General features: G+C 43.1%; 1 protein-coding gene across 3 annotated transcripts in view; it reads right to left on the bottom strand.

The window, feature by feature from the left end:
- Positions 1-2624: 2624 nt before the first annotated feature.
- Positions 2625-21372, bottom strand: part of BPTF (bromodomain PHD finger transcription factor) — a 151395-nt gene continuing 132647 nt past the window's right edge. For 2 of the 3 annotated variants that reach the window (XM_025361547.1, XM_025361546.1), the window contains 2 exons: positions 11883-12069; positions 2625-4760 (listed from right to left, as the gene is read on the bottom strand). In XM_025361547.1, coding sequence (XP_025217332.1) covers positions 4724-4760; positions 11883-12069 — 224 coding nt within the window. In that variant the 3' untranslated portion in view covers positions 2625-4723. Of the gene's footprint in view, positions 4880-11882; positions 12070-21372 lie in introns of all 3 variants that reach the window. The other variant, XM_025361545.1, reaches the window with a different exon arrangement.

Genomic DNA, 21372 nt, shown 5'->3' with positions numbered 1-21372 from the left:
GCCTTCAGTAGTAATTCAACAGCATCCCTCCTTCAAATGAAGCCATTACAATTCAAGAGGAAAAAGTACTTGTTTTTCTTTGGGTAGGAAAAGGTCTATAAAACATATACACTGTTTATTTATTTATTTATTTATTTGAGACCGAGTCTTGCTCTTGTCGCCCAGGCTGGAGCGCAGTGGCGCAATCTTGGCTCACTGCAACCTCTGCCTCCTGGGTTCAAGTGATTCTCCTGCCTCAGCCTCCCGAGTAGCTGGGATTATAGGTGCCCACCAACGCCCGGCTACTTTTTGTACTTTTAGTGGAGACAGGGTTTTTCGCCACATTGGCTAGGTTGGTCTCGAACTCCTGACCTTGTGATCCACCCACCTTGGCCTCCCAAAGTGCTGAGATTACAGGCGTGAGCCACTGTGCCCCACCCATAGCTTTTTACAACTACCTTGTAAAGTATCATTTGGCACTGTTAGTCTTTCTCTTGAATTTTTTTTTTTTTTGAGACAGAGTCTTGCTCTGTCGGCCAGGCTGGAGTGCAGTGACACCATCTTGGCTCACTGCAACCTCTGCCTCCCCGGCTCAAGCAATTCTCCTGCCTCAGCCTCCCGAGTAGCTGGGATTACAGGCATGTGCCACCACGTCTAATTTTTGTATTTGCAGTAGAGACGGGGTTTCACCATGTTGACCAGGCTGGTAACTCCTGACCTCAGGTAATCCGCCTGCCTTGGCCTCCCAAAGTGCTGGGATGACAGGCATGAGCCATTGCGCCCAGCCGAAATCATTTTTAAGTTGACCATGAACACATATAAACAAACACCTAAAAACTGACCCGCCACCTACAATGCATCACCTCAATTTCAGGAAATATTTGAGCAAGCAATAAATCAGGACATTACCATTTTAAGAATATAGCTAATTTCTTTAGTTGAAAATTAGTTGAATTTGGTTCAAATTGGATCAAGCGGTATGATCTTCTGAGAAAATCTTTTAGTATCTCGCTCCAAGTGTCTAGAAGTACCTCAGAATGTTTCAAATTATTACAAATACTTCTCAGTTGGCTCTTCCCCCCACCTCCTCAAGTACTTCATTACTTTATCCATGAAATACCACCATTCTCACATGAAGGACAAGAAATCTGAGACCTATGGTAATAGCTTCAATCATGAAGAGTGACAGCTGTAATAACCATGTAGCTTTGTCTAAGTGTGCAGAGATCTGAAAGGCCACCTGGCTGGCTCTTTAACATAAAGAAGTAGAGCGTTTGCCTAAAGGAATTAACAGAAATAGGGAAATAACTTTTATTTGCAGATCTTAGGAAGTCAGATTACAAACAACAGCAAACCTTAGTGTCTCTAAATAACACTCTAGGCCATTTGAAATATAAAAAGGTAATTATTTTACTTCAGAAAAGATCTCCAAAAGCTCACTTTTTTTGAGACAGAGTCTCACTCTGTCACCCAGGCTGGAGTGCAGTGGCACAGTCTTGGCTCACTGCAACCTCCACCTCCCGGGTTCAAGCCATCCTCCCACCTCAGCCACCTGAGTAGTTGGGACTACCGGTGTGTGCCACTTGTCCAGCTAAATTGTTGTACTTTTAGCAGAGACAGGGTTTCACCATGTTGGTGAAGCAGCTCTCTAACTCCTGACCTCAAGTGACCCCCTCACTTCAGCCTTCCAAAGTGCTGGGATTATAGGCGTGAGCCACCATGCCCAGCCACACTTTTATTTAAACCTCCTGAAGAATGTGGATAGGAGAATAAAAGCTTTACCAATAGGAAAATACTTTTTATGAAATGGTTTCTTGGATTGTGAACGTGGCAGGTAAACTATAGCAGGTATTGAAAATATTCTTAGCCAAGGAAATCTATTGATGCAAATTAAATGTATTTATAAGCCCAAGGCCTGGGGCAGAAACATCCTAAGAGTATCACAAATGTACAGTTTACTGCCTGGATTATTGGAAGCAAAATAGCTGTATTATGTAGATCTTACCGAACAGCAGAAGCTTGTCAAGTATTTCTGCTTGTCACAGAAAAGCAGCTTTTGGAATTCATTATGTTCTATAAGAATGTGTGGTTTTCAGGCCGGGCATGGTGGCTCATGTCTGTAATCCCAGCACTTTGGGAGGCCGAGGCAGGCGGATCATCTGAGGTCGCGAGTTCGAGACCACCCCGACCAACATGGTGAAACCCCGTCTCTATTAAAAATACAAAATTAGCCAGGCGTGGTGGCGCATGCCTGTAATCCCAGCTACTCAGGAGGCTAAGGCAGGAGAATCATTTGAACCCGGGAGGCAGAGGTTGTGGTGAGCCAAGATGGCGCCAGTGCACTCCAGCCTGGGCAACAAGAGTGCAACTCCATCTCAAAAAAAAAAAAAATGTGTTTTTCAAAAATTACTTTTGAAAGACTAAAGCTCTGTAGTTGATGAAACTATAAAATGTCTTTATGTATTTATATGGTGATAAGAGACTGTAAAATACTTTATACAATTAAATATACATATTAAATTAACATCTACCTGGTTTCAGGATTTCCATAAAATTTACCCTTTTTATACAATTTGGCAAGGCTAACAGCTACAGAAAACATATTAACCAACCAACCATTGCTTCATTAGAAACTGCACCAAATCCAATGTCAAAAACATTACTTTATTTTTCTAGGATGAAATGTCCTATTACGTACAAAAGAATTGCTGTTTAGAATTTGCCACAATTTGTTAAAAACATAGCAATCTATTGCCTACAGGTAGGAAAGTTCTTGCTGCAACAAATTTTAAATGATTAAGCCCATATATATTTATATATATATATGAATAAATAGTACAGAAATACTGTGACGTGATGAGATGCAGAATAATTTTATAATTCATTAAAATGTAGACTTCTTGCATCAGCACAGTGCATACAATAAGTAACATTTTTTTTAAAAAGTAAAAGGACAAAATAACCCATATTTAACTACTTCCATCTTAATACTTTAAGCAAAAATTTTTTCATGTTTTCATATTGAGTGATTAGTCTCTTTAGTTTGTAAGCATAGGTTTAAGTGACATCTTTATGTACAAAAAGGAATGGGCTTCATTAGATAAAATTAACCCAGAATAACCTGTACACCTGAGCCTGTAATAAGAAAGAATCGGGAACTGTAGCAACATCTTTCTTTTAAGAAACTGAGGTCTGGGAAAGGTTTTGCATAGCAGGGAAACATTAAAAGGAAAGAAACTTTTAAAAACAATAATTAGATAAATTCCAGAAGTTGGTAGGACAAAGCTAGTATGAGTTAGTGCAAAATCTAGTAAAATTTTTGCAAAGCTGCATAATCCAACTATGGCAGATTTTATAGAAGCTATTACCACAATGCAGTGATACAACGTGTAAGAACATTGAAAGGAAAAACATGCAAAACACATCTTCCTCTGTGGTTTCCATTTTCTCGCTACTGTTTACACTACTTTTCCTTACATGGAAGAAAGAAACCAACCAACCAACAGAAAACAAACCCAATCAACAAATAACACAGAGGATGAGGTCATCCACAAAATGCCCTTCATAAAATGTAAGCAGCTCTCTGTAACTGGTAATCTGCCTGGTATCACAGAATGTACAGATGAAGGCAATGTGTATCTTGCCACATTACCTTTTTTGTTAGTATGATCAACTGATGCAACAGGACTAGCACCCCTGAAGATTTTTCTCTGACGTGATGACAATGGACTGGGAATGGTAAAACGAGGGGCCACTGCTGTGCTGGAGAAATCCAGGCACAATTAGATTCTTCTGCCTTTCATGACCTTGCAGCCCTCCCTCCCCCACAAAGGCTTACAGATAATCATTAGCGCACATTCAAAGACACCTCTGTCTGTGGGAGAAAAATTATCTCCATTTATTTTGTTTCATATACATCCATAGTTGAATTTTAATACAAAAGAAAAAAATTAGAATCTGACAAATGTTTACAAACAAGATACCTTCAAATAGATTTTACTCATTTTAGCCTGGTGCGGAGTAATTGACAAATTGTACTGTTTATATTCAAGGCAACAGAGTCTGTAGTCCAGGACCACTTAGCCCAACCTTTATGCAAGCTTCATTTTAATCTACCATGAACAATAAACTCATTGTTGATTCCCAGTTGTGTGTGTGTGCACATGTGTACATAGCAGCTCCTTTCATAGAAAGAAAAGACATCTAGAGGTCGTCTTGTACTTTTACCTACAGGAATCATGATAAGATACAGATGATTATATGTAACCGGGGCTGGATTTTATAAGAAAAAATAATTAGCTGACAAATGAGGGCAGCAATAAAAAAGCGTCTTTTTTGCAACAATAAATAAATACAGTCAAAAGTTTTCTGTGAGACTCTAAACCAGCTTCTTCACTGAAGAGCAGACGTGGCATTTCCATGGAGTTACACTTGACCCCATAGTATCTTTTTTTCTTGCTTTCTTTTTCTTTTTTTTTTTTCAATAAACAAAGTTTTCTCGCTTCTGCCACAATAGTAAAACCATTTGATCTTGACAAGATAATGGTGTCGTTGACTTTGCTTTTGTCTTGTCCGTTGGACAAAATTGGCCAAGAATATAATTGGACTGTTATGACCAATAAAAACGAAGTTTAGGTCAAGTCTTGTCAGGATAGCCTGACTAAAAACATCTGGCTCCTTAATTTAAAATAGTTCAGACAACCAGATTCTTGCTGTGTTTTATGTTAGGTTAACACGCTGAACTTTAAGAAGCTGTAGACTGCAGTTTGTTGTTATGAGACCTACAGAATATAGAAAAAAGGGAACAATTAAGCACCCTTCATTTTTGAAAACAATGATGCTTTATGCGGATGCCAAGGTCAGTCAGTCTGGGAGAAGCAGCCATGTTCTTTCATTCACCCTTGGCAAGCGAATAGAAAAGAACGATTAAGAAATTTTTAACCTGTAATATTCAAACTTTTCACTGTACACTAAACATAATAACTCACTGGAAAAAGCCAATATTAAAAAATAGATATATATATATTTGTCTAATAAAGATTACAATATTTTCAGCCAACTGGACAAATAGAGGCATTTACAGAAGCATTACCATTGTGGTGAAAGGTGTGTGTGTGTGTGTGTGCGTGTGTGTGTGTTTATTTACATCGATGAGGGGAATATAAAGGGAAAAATATGCTTTAAAAAAAAAAAAGCAACCTTAAAATCACATTTTTTCTATTAAAGTCCAGAAAGTCTCCCTTCTAGTTTCACAGTTTTATTCACAACTTTCATTAGTAAACCAAATTACTGTACAGTTACCAGGACTAAGTCAAAGGACTTTATATTGCAATAGCAGATAAATACAGTATTCCAAGAGTTTACAATTTTTAAATACATTGTTCAACATGGCTGCTAGAATAAATGTTTTACCACGATACATCTTTAACATTAAAAAATTATATTAACTAATCTGACTTTTTGGGGGGCAATTTTGAATTAGGTAATCACGAGGTACAATAAAACAAAGAGTGACCACAACATCCAGTTCTGATTCCAGTTAAAAATTCAGACTAAAGATATCACAATCTGTAAGAAAAGAAAGAATATGGATGGTATAAATGATGAATTATAACAAAGTGCAGTAATGAAAAAAATGTGCAAACAATGCTGGAGATCATAAATTAAAATGGGAAAATATGGCAAAGGAAATTCTGGAAATCCATACATAAATCAAGTATCAATAACTGGCTAGTTATGTTTCATTCTGCCTTAAATCTGGAAATTCCCTAAAAAGGCAATAGCAAGTTGCCCTTATACAATTCTTTACATTGTAATTTTGTTTTGTTTTGAGACAAGGTCTCGCTCTCTAGCCCGGTCTGGAGTGCAGCGGCGCAATCACAGCTCACTGCAGTCCCAACCTCCAGGGCTCAGGTGATCCTCCTACCTCAGCCTCCTGGGTAGCTGGGACTACAGGCACGTGCCACCATGCCCAGCTAATTTTTTCGTATTTTTTGTAGAGATGGGGATTCCCCATGTTGCCCAGGCTGGTCTCAAACTCCTGGGCTCAAGCAAACTGCCTGCTTTGGCTTCTCGAAGTGTTGGTATCACAGGCGTGTGCCACTGTGCACAGCCTAATTTGTTTATTTAAGCAGAATTGAGCAAACTTCTCGATTCAGCTCCCATGTGCTTTAATGAAAATTACGTCAACTTGAGTATATTAAAAAGCTACATAAAATAACCAGGTGGCAAGAAGCCACCTAAGTGGCCCCTTCACTGTGCAGGCCCAGCCTAGGCCTCCATCTCTCCTTTACTAAGTTCCCTTTGTCTTGCCCACAGGCCCCAGGACCTCCAGACAATTTCCTCTCCTTCATCAGCAGTTACCAGCAGTCATCCTTTGGGTTCTGCCAGCAAGCTGGCACCAGGGTAGGATTCTCACCCCTTGGCTTCTACCTCACAGATACCACCAAAGGCCTTTCCAATTTAAAAAAGCAATTTTAGAAACTGAACTAGAGGAATAACCACGATGCACAAATCAAAAAGCATAGAGGGGCTTATAATGAGAAGTTGTGCTCCTCTGTCCTACCTTAACTCCATCTGAAATCCAGGCTGGCTCCCTATGATCAATTCCTTTGACTTTTCAGTTCTCTGGGTAGATTTCTTTTTCTTTTTGAGACGGAGTCTCAATGTTGCCCAGGCCGCAATGCAGTGGCGGGATCTCTGCTCACTGCAAACTTCTCCTCCCGGGTTCAAATGATTCTCCTGCCTCAGCCTCCCCAGTAGGTGGGATTACAGGTGCCTGTCCCCAAGCCCAGCTAATTTTTTTTTTTTTTTTTTGAGACGGAGTCTCGCTCTGTCGCCCAGGCTGGAGTGCAGTGGCGCGATCTCGGCTCACTGCAAGCTCCATCTCCCGGGTTCACGCCATTCTCCTGCCTCAGCCTCCCGAGTAGCTGGGACTACAGGCGCCCGCCACCACGCCCGGCTAGTTTTTTGTATTTTTAGTAGAGACGGGGTTTCACCATGTTAGCCAGGATGGTCTCGATCTCCTGACCTCGTGATCCACCCGCCTCGGCCTCCCAAAGTGCTGGGATTACAGGCTTGAGCCACCGCGCCCGGCCCGAGCCCAGCTAATTTTTGTATTTTTAGTAGAGACGAGGTTTTATCATGTTGGCCAGGTTGGTCTTGAACCCCTGACCTCAAGTAGTGATCCACCCACCTCAGCCTCCCAAAGTGTTAGGATTACAGGCATAAACCACCACACCCAGTCTGAGTAGGGTTTTGTTTTTTTTTTTTTTTTTTGAGTCTCGCTCTTGTCACCTGGGCTGGAGTGTAGCGGTACAATCTGCAACCTCCGCCTCCCAGGTTCAACTGATTCTCCTGTCTCAGCCTCCCGAGTAGCTGGGACTTACAGATGTGCACCACCATGTCTAGCTAATTTTTTTATTTTTAGTGTAGACGGGGTTTTACCACGTTGGCCAGGCTGGTCTCAAATTCCTGACCTTAGGTGATCCGCCTGCCTCGGCCTTCCAAAGTGCTGGGATTATAGGCATGAGCCACCACCACACCCGGCCAGGGTAGATTTCTTTTACAGCTATTTCTTGTTTTATCAACTTTTGTTTAAGCCCTGCTATGGCAATGAGAACCAAGCTCACTTAACCATTTTCTCACCTCCCTTTTTGAGTCTCGAGTTTTATTTCCCTATAATTTAAAAATTACATAATTCTATGCTTTGTCTATAGGGTGATTCTAAAAGTTGAAAATCAATGTCATTATTTTTATTATTTTTGAGACGGAGTTTTGCTCTTGTGGCCCAGGCTGGAGTGCAGTGGCGCGGTTTTGGTGCTCTGCAACCTCCACCTCCCAGGTCCAAGTGATTCTGTCTCAGCCTCCTGCGTAGCTGGGATTACAGGCATGTGCCACCACACCTAATTTTTGTATTTTTAGTAGCGACGGGGTTTCAGCATGTTGGTCAGGCTGGTCTCAACTCCTGACCTCAGATGATCCACGCACCCTGGCCTTCCAAAGCACTGGGATTACAGGTGTGAGCCACCGTGCCTGGCCCAATGTTACTACGAAAATGTAAATATTTTTCTCTGTAGCACCTAGTCCTTTGCTAATAGGGCTCTTTTTTTTTTTTTTTTTTTTGAGACGGAGTCTTGCTCTGTCGCCCAGGCTGGAGTGCAGTGGCCGGATCTCAGCTCACTGCAAGCTCCGCCTCCCGGGTTCACGCCATTCTCCTGCCTCAGCCTCCCGAGTAGCTGGGACTACAGGCGCCCGCCACCGAGCCCGGCTAGTTTTTTGTATTTTTTAGTAGAGACGGGGTTTCACCGTGTCAGCCAGGATGGTCTCGATCTCCTGACCTCGTGATCCGCCCGTCTCGGCCTCCCAAAGTGCTGGGATTACAGGCTTGAGCCACCGCGCCCGGCCTTTTTTTTTTTTGAGACAGGGTCTTATTGTGTCGTCCAGGCTAGAGTGCAGTGGCGTGAACATGGCTCACTGCAGCATCTACCTCCTGGGCTCAATCCTCCCACTTCAGCCTCTGAAGTAGCTGGGACCACAGGTGCACATCACCATGCCTGGCTAAATTTTATGTTTTGTAAAGATGGGGTTTCGTCATGTTGCCCAGGCTGGTCTAGAATTCCTCGGCTCAAGCATCCTCCTGCCTCAGTCTCTCAATGTGTTGGGATTACAGGCACGAGCCACCGTGCCCAGCTAACAGAGCACACTTACACAACTTTCTGTTTTTAGTGGTGTTTCTAATTGCCTTTCATTTTTATCCCTGACATTCTTCGGCTTAATCATAGCCTTATGTTTTTCTGTCTTAAACAAATTATCTAATGTATGAGTCATTTTCTTGCTCTACTGAGCCTCTGGGGAGTGCTCCATTCTCCTGTTAGGATTTGGACTGCTGACATTTTACAGCCTGCTGTACAAATGTCACCTTGGGTCAGAGTAATTCTCATTGCTTTTCTTTCCTGAACCTCCTGTTTTCTGAACTCAAATAAACAAAAATTTCTGGCCAGGCGCGGTGGCTCACGTCTGTAATCCCAGCACTTTGGGAGGCCAAGGCAGGCGGATCACGAGGTCTGGAGTTTGAGACCAGCTTGGCCAACATGGTGAAACCTCGTCTCCACCAAAAATACAAAAATCAGCTGGGCATGGTGGTGGGCGCCTGTAATCCCAGCTACTTGGGAGACTGAGGCAGAAGAATTGCTTGAACCCAGGAGGCAGAGGTTGCAGTGAGCCAAGATTGTGTCACTGAACTCCATTCTGGGCAACAGAGTGAGACTGTCTCAAAAAAAAAAAAAAAAAAAAAAAATTTTCTGGCCCAGCGCAATGGCTCATGGCTGTAATCCCAGCACTTTGGGAGGCCAAGGCTGGTGGGAGGATTGCTTAAGCTCAGGAATTCAAGACTAGCTTGGATCATAGCAAGACCCTGTCCCTAATTAAAAAGATACATCATGGCCGGGCGCGGTGGCTCACGCCTGTTAATCCCAGCACTTTTGGAGGCCGAGGCGGGCGGATCACCTGAGATTGGGAGTTTGAGACCAGCCTTGCCAACATGCAGAAACCCCTGTAATCCCAGCTACTAGAGAGGCTGAGGCAGGAGAATCCCTTGAATCCAGGAAGGCGGAGGTTGCAGTGAGCCGAGATGGCGCCACTGTACTCCAATCTAGCCTGAGCAACAAGAGTGAAACTCCGTTTCAAAAAAAAAAAAAAGATGCTTTTCTTTTTTTTCTTGAGACAGAGTCTCGCTCTGTCGCCCAAGTTGGAGTGCAGTGGCCTCATCTCGGCTCACTGCAAGCTCCGCTGCTGGGGTTCACACCATTCTCCTGCCTCAGCCTCAGGAGTAGCTGGGACAACAGGCGCCCCCCACCACGCCCGGCTAATTTTTTTTTTTTTGTATTTTTAGCAGAGATGGCGTTTCACTGTGTTAGCCAGGAGGGTCTCGATCTCTTGACCTCGTGATCCACCCACCTCGGCCTCCCAAAGTGCTGGGATTACAGGAAGATCATTAAAAAGGAAAAAATTTGTTTCCTTATTTTTGATAGCACACATTTTTTTTTCTTCTGAGATGGAGTCTCACTCTGACACCAAGACTGGAATGCAGTGGCGCAATCTCAGCTCACTGCAGCCTGTGCCTCCCGGGTTCAAGCGATTCTCATGCCTCGTCTCCTGTGTAGCTGAGACTACAGGCGTGCACCATTATGCCCGCCTAATTTTTGTATTTTAAGTAGAGATGGGGTTTCACCATGTTGGCCAGGATGATCTTGAACTGCTGACCTCAAGTGATCCACCTGCCTTGGCCTCCCAAAGTGCTGGGATTACAGGCTTGAGCCATCGTGCCTGGCCAATAGCACATACTTTTTAAAAATACCTGCCAAGAAAGGATGTCCTGAGTCCTCACGTGACTGAAAATGTATTTATTCTGCCTCTAAACTTGACTGTTTGGATGCAACTGACAATCTTTTTTTTTTTTTTTTTGAGATGGAGTCTCGCTCTGTCGCCCAGGCTGGAGTGCAGTGGCCGGATCTCAGCTCACTGCAAGATCTGCCTCCCAGGTTCACGCCATTCTCCTGCCTCAGCCTCCCGAGTAGTTGGGACTACAGGTGCCCGCCACCGCGCCCGGCTAGTTTTTTGTATTTTTTAGTAGAGACAGGGTTTCACCGTGTTAGCCAGGATGGTCTCGATCTCCTGACCTCGTGATCCGCCCGTCTCGGCCTCCCAAAGTGCTGGGATTACAGGCTTGAGCCACCGCGCCCGGCCAATCATTTTTTCTTAAACTTTTAGATGTATTCTTCCATAATCTTCTAGCACTAAATGTCATAGCAGAAAAATCTGACACCAATCTAATTCTTGTTTCATAGATTGTCTGTTTTATCTAAGAGTTTCTTTTATTCTTAGCGTTTGGAAATTTTATAGTGATGTATGTAGGGGTGAGTCTTTTTCCATTTGTCCACCTGGTTTATAAGGTTTATCAACTGTCTCCCTTGCTCCCCCCTACCCCTCATAGAGTGCAAGGGCCTTAATTTATTCACTGCTAAATTCCCTGTATCTGGTGCACACACATCAGGTTCTCAAAAGTCATTTGCTGAGTGAAGGAATTTATTCTGCTAGAATTTAAAGTCCTGTGACTATCATCAGCTCAGCAAATTTTTCTTTCATTCTTGTCTTTTTTTTTGAGACAGGGTCTCACTCTGTCACTCAGGTTGGAGAGCAGTGGTGTAATTACAGCTCACGGCAGCCTTGAACTCCTGGGCACAGTGATCTTCCTGTCACAGTCTCCTGAGTAGCTAGGACAACGGGTATATGCCACTATGCCCAGTTAATTTTTAAAATTTTTGTAGAGACACAATCTCACTGTGTTGACAAAGCTGGGAATTCCACCCCCCCACCCCCTACCGTGAGAGTCTCATTGTCACCCAGGCTGGAGTGCAGTGGTGTGATCTTGGCTCACTGCAACCTCCGCCTCCCAAGTTCAAGTGATTCTTGTGTCTCAGCCTCCCAAGCAGCTGAGATTACATGCGTGTGTCATCACACCTGGCAAATTTTCATATTTTTAGTAAGAGACGGGGTGTCTCCGTGTTGGCCAGGATGGTCTTGAACTCCTGATCTCAGGTGATCTGCCTGCCTTGGCCTCCCAAAGTGTTGGGATTACAGGTGTGAGCCACTGCGCCTGGCCACTTTGTGAATTTTAAAAAAAGACTTTAAGCAGATCAACGACAAATCCAGCAATTTCCCAATATTTTGTCTGTCTACTTCTCCTTGCCAGTAGATTATAACCCTGGAGTCTTGATTTTTTTTTTTTTTAAAGATATTTAAGGTTAAATTACCATAAACTGCACTGGTTGAATCTTGAGACAGAGTAGTATAAAGAGAGTGAAGAGCTGAATTAATTCAGAACACTGCACCCATTTGCTCACCTGCTAGCTTTGAATCCTTTCAATTTCTGTACAAAGAATGATTCAAGAACTTCTGCACACTGGTAAAACGGGGAGTCACTTGGATTGTAGTAACGACAGTTATCAAAAATTTTGGTCATATCTGCCACAAATTCCGTCAGCTTTTCATAATACCGTCTTTGTACTCTTTCTTCCATGGTGGCAAGGTCTTAAAAACACAAAATGTAAAACATTTTCAGAGCTTTAAGGTTTTTCCAATGTGAATATCCTCTGAAGTTCTAACAAATATATATGTTTACTTTGCAAGCAGTCCTGGAACCAGGCTGGTTCACCCTGGAGGTTATTTTGCAATTCATGAAGAACAAAAGAGTACTTTTCCAATTTTGTTTCTGACTGAGGTTCTAATATATAAATCCTGGCTGCTGTTAAGAAGGTTCTTTTACTTTCAGTTAACTGCATAGAATAGTCCTTCATTCAAATGGTTTGAGATCAATGAAACACACCAACATGATCTATACATATCTAAGTATAACACATTTCTCCATGCAAACAATTTAGTATATGTACAAAGAAAAGGTGGGAATCCAGAATTAAGAACAAAGTCTCTGTACTAGTGGCTTTATGATCCTTGCATTAGACTTTAATAACATCATATTGCTTTTTTATTCATTTTTATTGTTACCTTATATTTGTGACAAAGTGATACTGTCTTACCATTCATGACTGCAATGATAAGTGTCCACTTAAATGTAAGGGAAAAATATTAGCTGATACGAATATTAGTATGTAATAGTAGAGGCAATATGTAGAAAGGAGAAAATCATTGTGGTGATAGATGGGTGTAATATTGTGAAATATATATTTGGTCTTTGTCCCGATTTCTTGATACCTAGCTCCTAACACGGTTGGAATCTCCAGAGTGATAAGTTTCTTTTATATGTTAATGACTGGTGGCTGGAATTCCCTAGATAGCTTCGGAATGGGGGATGGTCACCGGAAGGACCTAGTCAGGATTAGAGGGTTGGGACTTTCAGTCCCATCCCCCAACCTCCGGAAGGGAAGAGGGGCTAAAGGTTAAACTGATCACCAATGGCCAAGGGTGTAATCACTCATGCCTACGTAATGAAGCTTCCCTAAAAACCCAAAAGGACTGGGTTCAGAGAGCTTCCTGATACAGCTGAACGTGTGGACGTGACTGGCAGGTGGTGTGCCCAGAGAGGGCATGAACGCCCCTCCCCACAGCATTGCCCTGTGCATCCTCTCCACCTGGTGTTCATCGGAATCCTTTGCAGTGTCCTTAATAAACCGGTAAGCCTAAGTAGGTGTTTCCCTGAGTTCGGTGAGCTGCTCCTGCAAATTACTGAATCTTAGGAGAAGCTTGTGGGAACCCTGATTTATAGCCAGAAGGTCAGACATGCAGGTAAAACAACCTGGGGATGGCAATTAGCATCTGAAGAGGGGGTAATCTTGGGGACTGAGTCCCCAGCCTGTGGAATCTGACCCTATCTTCAGGTAGATAGTGTCAGAATTGAATTGAATTAGAAGACACCCAGTTAGGGTCTGAAGCAGACGACTGGATTGGTTGTTCATGGGGAGAAATCCCCACCCACTTCTTGGCGACCAGAGGTCAGCAAACAGAATTCTCCCACGTTGATTGTAGTGAGAGCGCACAGGAAAACAAATTTTTTTTTTTTTTTTGCTGTAGAGCAGGCAACTGCTTTGGAATGTACTGACTGAAATAAATCTACCTGAAACAACATTGATCCTAGGAGAACATTGTGCTTGAAATAAAATTCTGTATACAATTTGACATAAATATCTGAGAGTGAAAGGCCAGTAATCTCCAATCTATCTAGGGTGCACAGACAACACATTCCAAACTAAAGCTTCGTGAATATTTTTGAATTTGAAAGTGACTTAAAAGTTCATCCAATAAGTAAAAGTACTAGAATACCTAAGAAACAGCTGAAAAGTAAAAGTAATGAGAGAGAATCTTATCTGTCAGCCATTAAAAACTATTCTAAAGCTGTGATAACGCAAAGTGTGGCAGCACGCAGAACAACACAAACACTAACAGAGACAAGTTCAAACCACGAACAGATTTAACTGTATCTAGTGTAAGAATTTCACATATGTTAAGGATGTCCCTTCAGGTCAGTAGGGAAAGGAGTTCATTCATAAATGAGGTTGCGGCTGGCGTGGCTCACGTCTGTAATCCCAGCACTTTGGAGGCCGAGGTGGGCGTATCACCTGAGGTCAGGAGTTCTGAGACCACCCTGGCCAACACAGAGAAACCCCATCTCTACTGAAAATACAAAAATAAGCTGGGCATGGTGGCACATGCCTTTAATCCCAGCTACTAGGGAGGCTGAGGGGAGAATCCCTTGAACCCAGGAAGTGGAGGCTGCAGTGAGCCAAGATCGCACCACTGCACTCACCACTGCCTGGGCGACAGAGCGAGACAACGTCTCAAAAAACAAAAGCAAAAACAAAAAAAAAGAGTTTGAGGCAACTGCCTACATATCTGAAAAAAAAAAAAATTCTATCTCATTATATGCCAGATAATTCTGGGTTTATTAAAATCCAAGGGCAAAAATTAAAACCATAAAAAGTACTAGGAGACAAAACACTGTAAATGTAGTAACTGAGCTGTATATACAAAAATGATTAAAATGGCAAACTTTGTTATATATATTTTAGTACACACACACACACACACACACACACACACACACACACACACACAAACTCTTTGAAAGCTCCAGTTTATGTAGTTTTAAAAAAAATGTGTAAATGTGAAGAACTGTGAAAATACACATAGCTTGATTCCAAGCAAGACTTGGCACATCAATGCTGTAGGTTCATGTAAGGTGTACAGGAAAGAGCGAACACATCACACTAGGACATTCTTGGTTCATACTTATATTATGTGCTGGTTACTACTGCTTGACTAATTTTCGTTTTAATAAAGTACGTGAATAACGCTTGGACACCGAATGGCTCCAAGTTAATTAGGTATCCCTTAAATTTAGTCCTAGAACACATAGGTGAGTATATATCATGGAGGAGGAAAAAGACTCCAAGCATGATGCCTATTTATGATTAATAGATATGACTCCAAAAAATGTTAAAAACTACCATATGCCAAAAAAATCATAAAACTTTTACTTCTTTTTAGTATACAAATAGCCCTTAAATAGCCAGACGTGGTGGCTCATGTCTGTAATCCCAGCACTTTGGGAGGCAGAGGCGGGCGGATTACTTGAGGTCAAGAGTTCGAGACCAGCCTGGTCAACCAACATGGTGAAACCCCATCTCTACTAAAAATACAGAAATTAGCTGGGTGTGGTGGCGGGCGCCTGTAATGCCAGCTACTCGGGAGGCTGAGGTGGAAGAATCAGTTGAACCCGGGTGCTGGAGGTTGCAGTGATTCAAAATCATGACACCGTGCTCCAGCCTGGGCAACAGAGTGAGACTCCTTCTCAAAAAATGAAAATATAAAATAAAAGCCCTTAAATAATACTGATAACAATATAAATATCTCGAGAGAAAAATAAAAGAAATATGTAAATAGGATACTCTTACATAAAAACACTTTCTTTGACAAATTAGCAGAAATTAAAAATGATAACACTGGCCTATTAACAGAGGTTACCTGTAGGGGACAATATGGGAGTAGTGGTAAATATTACATTTTACATCTCTGTAACATCTGCATTTGTACACTATAAAACACACTACTTTTGAAATAAATATTTTCAAAGACAAAAAATATGCCACTCAAAAGAGTGATAATACTCAGTGTTTTTCAAGAGTGCAGACAGAATGTTACAGATATACGCAATTAGTGGAAGCTGGTTCAATTTGCTAACGTGTAATTTTTATCTTTTTTCTTTTTCTTTTTTTTTGAGATGGAGTCTCGATCTATCACCCAGGCTGAAGTGCAGTGGCATGATGTCGGCTCACTGCAACCTCCACCTCTTGGGATCAAGCAATTCTCCTGACTCAGCTTCCTGAGTAGCTGGGATTACAGGCACGCACCACCATGCCCAACTAATTTTGGTATTTTTAGTAGAGACAGGGTTTTGCCATGTTGGCCAAGCTGGTCTTGAACTCTTGACCTTGTAATCTGCCCGCCTCAGCCTCCCAAAGGGCTGGGATTACAGGCATGAGCCACCGTGCCCGGCCCTAAAGTGTAATTTAAAAATAATTCTTTTTTTTTTTTTTTTTTGTGACAGGGTCTCACTCNAATTTTTTTTTTTTTTTTTTTTTGTGACAGGGTCTCACTCTGTTGCACAGGCTGAAGTGTGGAGGTGTCACAGTGATGAGCCACCCTTGCCTGGCCATTGTTTTTTTTTTTTTTTTTTTTTTTTTAAAAGCCGGGCGCGGTGGCTCAAGCCTGTAATCCCAGCACTTTGGGAGGCTGAGACGGGCGGATCACAAGGTCAGGAGATCAAGACCATCCTGGCTAACATGGTGAAACCCCGTCTCTACTAAAAATACAAAAAACTAGCCGGGCGAGGTGGCGGGCGCCTGTAGTCCCAGCTACTCGGGAGGCTGAGGCAGGAGAATGGCGTAAACCCGGGAGGCAGAGCTTGCAGTGAGCTGAGATCCGGCCACTGCATTCCAGCCTGGGCGACAGAGCGAGACTCCGTCTCAAAAAAAAAAAAAAAAAAGCCTAAAAAGGGCCAGGTGCGGTGGGTCACGCCTGTAACCCCAGCACTTTGGGAGGACAAGGTGGGTGAATCCCTTGAGGTCAGGAGTTCAAGATCAGCCTGGCCAACAGGGTGAAACCCTGACTCTACTAAAAATACAAAAATTAGCTGGGTGTGGTGGCGCACGCCTGTAATCCCAGATACTTAGAAGGCTGAGGCAGGAGAATCGCTTGAACCACGGAGGGAGAGGTTGCAGTAAGCCGAGACAGTGCCACCGCACTCCAGCCCAGGCGATACAGCGAGACTCCGTGTCAAAAAATAAACAAAAACAGTGTACTACATCCCTGTTACTCAAAAGGCTGAGGTGGGAGAATCACCTGGGCCTGGGAGGATGAGGATGCAGTGAGCTGGTGATGGCACCACTGCACTCCAGCCTGGGCAGAACAGCAGCAGCAAAGCCTCAAATATAGTTAGACCCTTTCACCTGGAGACTGTTTTTTTAGAACAAGTACAGGCAGATGTATAAACAAAGATGTTCAGTGACATGTTGTTTTACTAGCAAAAACTACACACAACAAAACTATTGATGGGGGGTGTTAATTTTTTTTTTTTTGAGACGGAGTCTCACTCTGTTGCCCAGGCTGGAGTGCAGTGGCGCAATCTCTGCTCACTGCAAGCTCCACCTCCCGGGTTCACGCCATTGTCCTGCCTCAGCCTCCTGAGTAGCTGGGACTACAGGTGCCCGCCACCACACCCGGCTAATTTTTTGTATTTTTAGTAGAGACGGGGTTTCACCGAGCTAGCCAGGATGGTCTCAATCTCCTGACCTTGTGATCCGCCCACCTCGGCCTTCCAAAGTGCTGAGATTACAGGCATGAGCCACCATGCCTGGCTGGGGGGTGTTAATTTTAATTTCATATAATTAAAAATGATGTAGGTCTATAACAGCCGATGTGAAAAAGTATTAAGTTTACAAAACACATTACCGAACATGATAACTCATTTAAACTTATTTCTATTTAAGAAAATAAAAGTTGCTGATTTTGTTGGTTCCCTTATACCCTTAAAGAAAATTACTATTTTCAGTTTAGTCTATATTGTTCCAGACATTTTCTATGCATTTCTAAACATATCTAAGTACTCTTAGAAAATAAATGTTTACTGCTTAAAATCTGGGTACTGCTCTGTAACTTTTACTTCTTTTCCCAACAACATGTTTTGGGAGATCTATATTATTATCTTTATTTACCTACTTAGGAGATACAGGAGATTATGTTTAACTTAGTATGGATGTATATCTGTATTTTATTATTATGTTTGTGGGACAAGGTCTCGCTTTGTTGCCTAGGCTGCAATACAGTGGTGTGATTATGGCTCACTAAAGCCTCTACCTCCCAGCTGAAGCGATCCTCCTGCTTCAGTCTCTCGAGTGGCTGGGATCACAGGCTTGAGGCACCAGGCCTGGCTAAAGGTTTTTTTTTGGAGACGGACTTTCACTCTTGCTGCCCAGGCTGGAGTGCAGTGGCCCAATCTCAGCTCACTGCAACCTCCACCTCCTGGGTTCAAGCAATTCTCCTGTCTTAGCCTCCCAAGTAGCTGGGATTACAGGCATGTGCCTCCACGCCTGGTTAATTTTGTATTTTTTTTTGTAGAGATGGTTTTGCCATGTTGGTCAGGCTGGTCTTGAACTCCCAACCTCAGGTGATCCACCCGCCTCGGCCTCCCAAAGTGCTGGGATTACAGATGTGAGCCACCGCGCCCGGCCATTTTTTGCTATTTATGTATTTGAGACGGAGTTTCGTTCTTGTTCGCCAGGCTGACTCTGCCTCCTGGGTTCAAGCAATTCTCCTGCCTCAGCCCCCTAAGCATTTTTTGTTTTCTTGTAGAGACAGGATCTCACTATGTTGCCCAGGCTGGTATTAAATTCCTGGGCTCAAGCTATCCACCTGCCTTGGCCAAAGTGCTGGGTGAGCCACCATTTGGGGTTTATCTTGGTATTAAAAAAAGCAAAAACAGGCCGGGCGCGGTGGCTCAAGCCTGTAATCCCAGCACTTTGGGAGGCCGAGAGGGGCGGATCACGAGGTCAGGAGATTGAGACCATACTGGCCAACCCAGTGAAACCCCGTCTCTACTAAAAAAAAATACAAAAAAACTAGCCAGGTGAGGTGGCGGGCGCCTGTAGTCCCAGCTACTCGGGAGGCTGAGGCAGGAGAATGGTGTAAACCCGGGAGGCGGAGCTTACAGTGAGCTGAGATCCAGCCACTGCACTCCAGCCTGGGCGACAGAGCGAGACTCCGTCTCAAAAAAAAAAAAAAAAAAAAAAAAAAAAGCAAAAACAAACAGGAAAACCAGCTCTTCAAGAAAATAATTTTGGTTAAATAAGCTAAGGTATATTCAACTAATGGACCATAAAAAGCCATTAAAATCATGGGTTTTTGAATAAGATTTACATAGGAAAATGTTTGTATTTACTGTATGATATGAATTTTAACACCCATGCATACAAGAACACACCAAAAATAATGACTATCTCTTTTTGTTTTTTGAGACAGAGTTTTTCTCTGTTGCCCAGGCTGGAGTGCAGTGGCACGATCTTGTCTCACAGCAACCTCTGCCTCCTGGGTTCAAGTGATTTTTGTGCCTCAGGCTCCTTAGCTGGGAGGCTAATATCCTCCATGATATATACTCACCTATGTGTTCTCCTAGGACTTTAAGGGATACTTAATTAACTTGGAACCATACAATGTCCAAGCACCTGCCACCACGCCCAGCTAATTTTTGTATTTTTTTTTGTAGTAGAGATGAGGTTTCACCATGTTGGCCAGGCTGGTCTTGAACTCCTGATCTCAAGCAATCTGCCTGCCTCAGCCTCCCAAAGTGCTGGGATTATAGGCATGAGCCACTGTGCCTAGCTCCGGCTGATTTAAAAAAAATTTTTTTGGAGAGACAGGGTTTTGCCATGTTGTCCAGGCTGGTCTTGAAATCCTGGGCTCAAGCCATCCACTTGTCTTGGCCTCTCAAATTGCTGGGATTATAGGCATGAGCCACTGTGCCCAGCTTATCTTCTTTATTTATTTTGTTTATTTTTTATTTTTTATTTTATTTTATTTATTTATTTATTTTTTTTTGAGACGGAGTCTCGCTCTGTCACCCAGGCTGGAGTGCAGTGGCCAGATCTCAGCTCACTGTAAGCTCCACCTCCCGGGTTTACGCCATTCTCCTGCCTCAGCCTCCCGAGTAGCTGGGATTACAGGTATGTGCCACCATGCTGGGCTAATTTTGTGTAGTATTTATTTTCTAAATTTTCTTTTTCTTTTTCTTTTTTTTTTTAAGACGGAGTCTTGCTCTGTCACCCAGGCTGGAGTGCAGTGGCACAATCTTGGCTCACTGCAAGCTCTGCCTCCCAGGTTCACGCCATTCTCCGGTCTCAGTCTCCCGGGTACCTTCTCAATGGCGACTACCCAAATTTGAAATATGTACAATGATTAACTCCTTCCATTTTCAGCATCGGGAGAACAGAGGTAATAACTACTTGTTTATGTTTGTTTTTCAGAGACAGTCTTATCTATTTCCTCTTCATGTTTCCCCCTCTTTGAAGCTGCCATGAAACACAAACTCTTCTCATTTAAAAAAATGCTTTGCTGGCTTTTGGAACATAATTCTTTCATTAGCAGTAAGTGATCCTTTGGAAGCTTTTAACTACGTTTTAATTTTTCTAATTTCTTTTGCAGATAAATTATTTTTTAATACAATCATTTGTAGCCATTAGTGTTGATACAATTACTTGTGGCTGCTATTACCATTTTTTTCTGGGAAATGAGGAGTATATTCTCTCTAGTTCATCAAATTTGCTCTCCTTCAGAAAAAGATGAGGCAGAATTGAATGGAGAAGGATGAGGGGATCAAATAGACCACAACCCAATCATTAATTTCACTCATTCTTTTATAAAGCTGCATAACACTCCAGTCAGACACCATTTGATATAGCTACGCTATTGATGGCTACTTATTTCATTTCCAATCCTTTTTTTTTTTTTTTGAGATGGAGTCTCGCTCTGTTGTCCAGGCTGGAGTGCAGTGGCGCGATCTCTGCTCACTGCACGCTCTGCCCTCCTGGGTTCACGCTATTCTCCTGCCTCAGCCTCCCGAGTAGCTGGGACTACAGGTGCCTGCCACCTTGCCCGGCTAGTTTTTTGTATTTTTAGTAGAGACGGGGTTTCACTATGTTAGCTGGGATGGTCTGGATCTCCTGACCTCATGATCTGCCCACCTCGGCGACTCAAAGTGCTGGGATTACAGGCGTGAGCCACTGCGCCCAGGGATTTTTTTTTTTTGGACGGAGTCTCACTCTGTGGTCCAGGCTGGAATGCAGTGGTGTGATCTCGGCTCACTGCAACCTCTGCCTCCCGGAGTGCTGGGATTCCAGCGTAGGCCACCCTGCAATTTCCAATGTTTTTGTAATTATAAACACTCCCACAATGAACATACTTGTGTGCCTGTAAATCCTAAGAAATGAAACTGCTGGGTTCAAGAGTATGCACAATTGGCTGGGCATGGTGGCTCACGCTTGTAATCCCAGCACTTTGGGAGGCTGAGGGGGGCGGATCATGAGGTCAGGAGATCGAGACCATCCTGGCCAACGTGAAACCCTGTCTTTATAAAAAATATAAAATTTAGCCAGGTGTGGTGGTGCATGCCTGTAGTCCCAGCTACTCGGGATGCTGATGCAGGAGAATTGCTTGAACCTGGGAGGCGGAGGTTGTAGTGAGGTGAGATTGCACCAGTGCACTCCAGCGTGGCAACAGAGCGAGACTCTGTCTCAAAAAAAAAAAAAAAAAAAGACCGGGCGCGGGGGC

Source organism: Theropithecus gelada, chromosome 16, assembly GCF_003255815.1.
Source record: "Theropithecus gelada isolate Dixy chromosome 16, Tgel_1.0, whole genome shotgun sequence".
Taxonomy (NCBI): domain Eukaryota; kingdom Metazoa; phylum Chordata; class Mammalia; order Primates; family Cercopithecidae; genus Theropithecus; species Theropithecus gelada.
This window is presented reverse-complemented; position numbering and strand designations above follow the sequence as displayed.